This window comes from Urocitellus parryii, chromosome 3, assembly GCF_045843805.1.
Source record: "Urocitellus parryii isolate mUroPar1 chromosome 3, mUroPar1.hap1, whole genome shotgun sequence".
In the NCBI taxonomy this organism is placed as follows: Eukaryota; Metazoa; Chordata; class Mammalia; order Rodentia; family Sciuridae; genus Urocitellus; species Urocitellus parryii.
The window spans coordinates 213,466,530-213,473,466 of record NC_135533.1 but is presented as its reverse complement, the minus strand read 5'-3'; the positions used below and the strand labels follow the sequence as shown (position 1 = coordinate 213,473,466).

Genomic DNA, 6,937 nt, shown 5'->3' with positions numbered 1-6,937 from the left:
TTAGATCATCCTGCTGTGCAGCCTCCTTAGGGCACTTTTAATGTCCCTGTCCCTCAGGCTGTAGATGAAGGGGTTCAGCATGGGGCTGACCACAGTGTACATCACGGAGGCCACTGCACCCTTCCTGGGAGATTGTGAGACAGCTGTGCCAAGGTACTCTACAATACCTGTTCCATAAAATAGACAAACAACTGCCAGGTGAGACCCACAGGTGGAGAAGGCTTTGTACTTCCCCCCTGAGGATGGGATCCTCAGAATGGAGGAAACAATTTTACAGTAAGAGAAAAGGATCCCTGAGATGGGAAGAAAGCCAAATATGCCACCTATAACATAAATGACTATGTTATTGGTAAAAGTATCAGAACAGGCAAGATTGAGGAGTTGAGAAGGGTCACAGAAGAAGTTAGAAATTTCCACATCCTTGAAGTACACAAACTGTAGTATAATCAAACTGTGCAGCAGGGAGTTTAAAAGGCTAATTAATAAAGACACCATGACTAAGAAGCCACAGAAACGAGGCTTCATAATGACTGGATATTGCAGGGGGTGACAGATTGCCACAAACCGGTCATAGGCCATCACAGTCAGAAGCATGTCATCCATACAGACAAAATTGGCAAAAAGGGACATCTGTGTCAGGCAGCCCATGTAGGAGATGGCTCTGCTGTGAGTCTGGATGTTCACAATCATCTTGGGGACCGTAGTGGAGATGAAACAAATGTCAGCCAAGGACAGGTTGGAGAGGAAGAAGTACATGGGGGTGTGGAGGTGGGGGTCAGAGCTGACAGCCAGGATGATGAGCAGGTTCCCAAGCACCGAGACCAGGTACATGGACAGGAACAGTCCAAAGAGGATGGGCTGCAGGTCTGGATCCTCTGAGAGGCCTAGGAGGAGGAATTCTGAGACATGGGTTAGATTCCGTTCTTCTATATTACTCGGACAACTTTGGGAATAAAATAAGGAAATAACAGGTGTTCAGCACAAACAAGTACTCATACTTGAATTCCATGCACCTTCAGAAATATTTTCTTGACAAACTGAGTCTTCTCTGAACTCTTGCTTTACTGGTATCTGTGTTTCACACCCTTCTCTGCTCATATGTAAATGAGAGACCAAGATCATTACACATAACAAGTCTATGACCACAGTGAAATATAGTCCATTTTGACAATTTTATGGGTGTATATTACTTATATAGAAGAGTAGGTTTTATCGTGGTCTATTTGTACATGCATTTAACAATTTGATCAGTTTTATTTCCTAAAACCTACCATTCCCCTCCTCACCTTCCCCAAGGTCCTACCTCTTCCTTAATGTCCTCCCTCTTATTTTGATGAGTACCATTTCCCCCCCTCTTTTCTCTCTAACTTTCACATAGGAGAGAAAACCTGTGCTGCTCATCTTCCTGAGTCTGGCTTGTTTTGTACAGTCAACTTTTCTAATAAAATTGCAGAACCAGCATGCCTGTGGTCTTGGGCTCCATCCCCAGCACCTTCAAAAATAATAATTAAAGAGGGGAAGAAGAAATAATCTTCCCATTTCAAAATTATTGTCATTAAAAGAAATCAAGAAGCTGTCAAATATAACTTAAGGTAATGAAAAATTTCTGGCATTAAAATGACTACAAATACTGTATCAGAGAAATTCCTGTCTCTGGCTTTGGTGATCTTCAAATTTTGATGCATTGTTTAGATGCAGATAATCACATAACATCAGTTAGCACAAATGTGATACTAGTGTACAGTGCACCTGTCAGTCACTGGTTAAAGGATAATGTAATAATAAGACACCCTTATGAAATTTTTAAATTTTTTGGCATTATATTTTTGTTCAACCCCATGTCATCGCAGGAAGGTATCTGCTAGGAAGACAGATTTTTTGTTTTTTATTTTCTCTTGATAATTCATTTAATTGGGATGGCCTGCCAATGCTGCTGTATTGTTGTTCTAATCAAAAACGTTTATTTTCATTTGATGATTTTAGCACCTAGCATATGACCCAAAATTCTAAATGGACATTGCAAAGTTGGAGCCTTCATGTGCCTAGTTCATAGGTTTTCAAATTAGTCCGGCCTCATATATGGACTACACTTCCCCTACTTCAACTACCTGAAGACAATTTTGGGACATTATTTTGTCAGCTCATGTTATAACTTCATTGGTAAAATTGAGAAATGAAGTTTTCAGGGAAAAAAGTAAACATACTTTGGAAGTTTTCTCACCTGTAAAATGTAGATAATAATTAACATCCAAAGGTTAATTGTCAGAAAGGATTTAAGAAACATTTTAAATTATGTAGACTTGTTCTGTCTCAGTCACCAATATAGTTATCTGTGGAAATCTTAATATATATGTATCCTGAGCTTCTCTCCAAATTGAATTCATCATAATATCTACTTGTGAAGTTTTGATGGTTCTTTTCCACACTAGCATTGAGAACCAGTGACATAACATTTCCTGGAATTTAGAAAATATTCCATTAATGATTCCCTCTATTATATCTAATAATATTCACTATAGTCATTAAAATACACACATTTAGTAATATGTGCTTCAGATCTGAAATTCTGTGGAGATTTGAATTATGGCCCAAGAAGTTTGAATACTTTATATCTGTATGACTTCACTCTTCTGATCACTTGTTCCACAGGAAAATTCAGTCATAAATTTGGTGGTTGATTTTCCCATAGATGTTTCCAATTCAACTTTTTATATATGTTTCTACAAAACAATTTTTTATTAAAAATTTACCCAACAATATGTTAAAGCTCAACTCTTCAGAAATGTCACAACATGTTTTTGTGCACTAGTTTACAATCACATGCAATTTTACATTCATTGAGTTCAAATCTTTAACGAATGCAAAGAATTACCTGAGGGTGGGACTTCATTTGTAAGTTTTTTTTTATTATTATGAGAATACTTTCAAAATTCTTGTTCTTCTCTCCATATCACACTAGTGAAAATTTCCATGCACTATGTGGGTGGAAAGGATTGTTCTTTGACTTCCAACAACTTATGTCTATTTGATTTAACTACAAATCACCTACATTGCTGCCCCCAAAGAGCCCGTCATTACCAATGTATTTCCTTATTTTTAATATATATCTTCAAAATATCATTGTCTTGTGTCTATTAACAATCCTTGCATAATGGATCACTAAGAAATTCCGTCTCCTATGGGAATCATCTCCACTGGGCTCCAGAGGAGAAGACAGTGTCCTGGGATGGGAGACAGGAGATTCACATTTGAGTCTTAAATCATTGATGGACCACAATATGCAGAACATGTGTAAATCTCTCCCCTTCTCTGAACTTGTACTCCTTACTGATGGGGAGAATAACAGCAATCTCCCCTTCATGCATGGCACATAAGTAAAGTTGAAACCTAAAAATATTTATTATTGTAGTTTCTTTATCAAAGTACAGAATCCAATGCTGTGGGAATAACTAGCTACTGATGAACTTCAATGTTAAAGATCACTCAACTCTGACTATAGGAACTCTGACATGTGTCTCATCCCAAGATTAAGCTTTACTCACCTCCTGCATTTGCCTCTTTTTTTGTTTTTAATACACATGAAAGCATGTGTTATATTTTTGAATAATTCATCATGCAGATGTGGTTAAAAGGATTATAGGATCCAGGTGTCCATGACATAGACCCAAACAAGAGCTGTTGTATCTTGTCTGCAGTTCTATGGAACATTACTGAAAAGTGTGAGAATGCAGATAGGAAAGCACCAAGTGTGTTGAAGTTACACTGATTGTGTGAACCAAGAAACAGTCTCTTTAATATGATGTGATATATTTAATATTAAAACAGTCTCTTTAATATGATGTGACAGAAATGTTTATATTTTAATGGGATTTGGTATGCTATTTACAAACTTTTGTTTCTATTTTTGAGTCCTCCTCTGTGCTTAGTAATATATAGGCTCTGGGAAATTAGAAATAAATGATTCCTCCCCAAATTGACAACATATAGAAGTAGGAAGATGTTGCTTCTGATTGATGAAGAGCTTAGCTGAATGGTATGATGCTCAAACTTACCATTATTATAATGTAAATATACATTATTAGTAATAGTAACATGTAAACTTTATTCTCCTTTATATATATGTTCATCTACTACCTGTCACACAAGGAACCTCTATTTAACCTGTCATCATTGCCGTTTTCTCAACTAGAAAGCACTTCAGTTGACAATGCTGAGTTTTAGACACTAACAACCTGCACTCTGTTTAGAAAAGAAACAGGTGCCCAGAGGTGAAAATTAAACTTCTAGTCTCTGAATATGATGCATTAAATTTTCAATTGTTTCCCAACTATTAGTCATTTGAAGGAGACATAGAGAGGTTTAGCCACATAAAATTATGGGCATTTATTTATTTATTTATTTATTTATTTATTTAAGCTATTCCCAGTTTTCTGAGCACAAGTGATATCAAATCCTGACTTCATCTACCCTTGAGATTGAGTGGCTGAGTAGAAGTTCTCTGGAGTGTGCACAGGTGCAAGGATCTCCTGAACTAGGCAAGAGTCAAGTCTGTGCTGAACCCTCCTTATCTGCTCTTCTGTGATCTGTGCCCATGGGCTGGGGCTGTGCTTTCCATAGTGGATGGCTGGTGTCACTCACTGCTGTGCCCTATTATCTAGGAGGAATCCACACAAGGAAGAGCCTAGTGAGCAAGGGGTCTCTTCCAGATGTGACAGAAATATTTGTATTGTCAAGGGGACACCGTGCCAGGGTTTTCATAGCAAGACACCTTGTGTCTGTAATCTGACAGATAGGATAAAACATTCCTCTCTCACTCCTACCTAAAAACATGGTATAAGCTACAAAAAGTGTTCTATTCTTCCTTTCATGTAAAATAATAACAACATGAGCACTTATACCAAGAGAAAAACTGTGCAGATGTAGTAATTCAGTGCCTGGTGTCTAGGAAACTTCTTTTATAATGAATCATGATGTTATAGTTACTGTTGTCATCTCTTTGTTCCTACCATCCCCTCTTAATCTTTTGGAGTGCTGTGGAACAGTTTGGAGGGACTCATTTTCCCCTATCATGGAAATGAATTATCAGTCCAGGGGAAATAAAACCATTGAGGAAGAAAGAAAAAACATTGAGTGAGATTTCTTGGGCCCTACCACAATCAAGAACATAGACTCCACAGAGCCGATAGGTGAATTGTTCCACATTGGTGTATTCTTCCCTGGGTACACAAAGCTCATGTTTTTCCTGATGATGAGGAAGCAACATTTTCCACAGTCCCACTGCCATCCATCACCTTCTCCAGTACTTACAGAAAAATGCTGGGTTTCTGCTGTGTCATAACCAAGAGCTGAATATCCAACAACCCACCTTCTTCTGCCAAGTCCCAAGGTAAGGCTCCGTCTCTGTCCTCAGGATTGATATAAACACAGTAATGAACAAGAGCTTCCTGATTCAAACAATGATGGGAGGAGCAGACAGGGGGCGTGGAGCTACTGGTTTAGCCACAAACTGAAGATCCACAGACACAGGCTGATGATTAAGTATTGTAAGACCTCGGGGGCACCATGCACAGAGCTCATAATCAGCCAAATTGGTTCATGTTCTCCAAATCTCCAAGGATGTTGTTACTTATCAGTAAGAATGAAGAAGAGTAAATAATTGTCCCTAAAGGTTATGGCCTCTTTCTCTATTCAGCAGTAAGTTTGTGTGTAATATTCATTTATTTCAAGTCTTTTCATTAGCGTCTATTAATTATATATATTAATGGGATTTGGTATGCTATTTACAAACATTCAATCAGTGTGCAATGTTCCTTACATAACCATCCTACTCCTAGTCTCCCCTTCCCAAGCATGCTCATGCTCCCCAATTCCTAGTATCACCACACACACACACACACACACACACACACACAAGAAATCAGCATTTTCCATAGTCCCATCTTTATACATCATCTCCCCCAGTGTGTTTGTATGGGGTGTATGTATGTGATATATATATCTCACTCATAGATGTCCACTGCCACAGCAAAAGTAGGGACAATTAACACTGAGGTTACCACACCTACAAAGGTGTCTCAATTGTGATCATTCTAGGACATTTTGACAAGCAAGGATTGTGCATGATAAAGGACCACTCTAAAGAATGAGAGAGAAATATATTCTAACAATATATTCTAATGTGCATAAAACCCAACACAGAAATATAAGAAATATTAAAAAACAAGATGATGCTTCTTAAAGTTCATGATACACCAGAAACGGATCCCCCAAAACATTGAAGTGGGTGGAATTCCAGGTAAATAATTCAAAAGAATGATTATAAAATGATCAATGAATTCCAAGAGAACACAGAAAAACAATTGAATGAATTAAGGATGTCAGTACAGAATATGAATGAGAAGAACCAGTAAGGAGATAGAGATATTGAAAACAAACAAATAAACAAAGAAATCCTGGAAAAGAAAGACACAATGAATCAAATAAAATCGTTCTGTTAGAAATCTCTCTAAAAGAGCAGATCATGCTGAAGGCAGAATCTCGGAGCTAGAGATCAAAGTGGCCAGCCTTGAGCATTCAGACAGTATCAAAGAAAAGAAAGTAACTAACCAGGATCAGACTATATAAGAAATCTGGTTCAGCATTAGGAGACCAAATTTTAGAACCAGTAGAATTGAGGAGGATTGTGAGACGCAGGGTAATTAAATGGTTAACCTCTGCAAGGAAATAACAGAAAAATGTTCACACCTTTTGAATGAGAAGAACATCAAGATGCAAAAGGCATTCAGAACCCCAAATATATAAGATCAAAAAGAACTGCTCCATGACACATGGCTACCTGCATTCTATGATGAAATGAGGTAGGAACGACATGTCTCAAAATACAAAAATATTCTCACCAAGGAGGCAGGATGGATAACTATAGATATTTAGGTCTTTT

General features: G+C 37.7%; 1 protein-coding gene across 1 annotated transcript; it reads right to left on the bottom strand.

Annotated features, from left to right (window-relative positions):
- LOC113177672 (olfactory receptor 7E24-like) lies at window positions 1-5,336 on the bottom strand. Its single transcript, XM_077795796.1, has 2 exons — window positions 5,308-5,336; window positions 1-943 (listed from the first exon to the last, which is right to left on the bottom strand). Exons 1-2 carry the CDS (start codon window positions 5,334-5,336, stop codon window positions 1-3), a joined length of 972 nt encoding a protein of 323 aa, XP_077651922.1.
- Window positions 5,337-6,937: the final 1,601 nt, after the last annotated feature.

Excerpts from the sequence above, each read along its gene's own strand:
- LOC113177672 (XM_077795796.1), bottom strand. The coding sequence starts at position 5,336 with ATGACACAGCAGAAACCCAGCATTTTTCT. Across the intron at positions 944-5,307 it reads CAGAAACCCAGCATTTTTCT|TTGTCCGAGTAATATAGAAG; the intron begins GTAAGTACTGGA and ends TTATTCCCAAAG.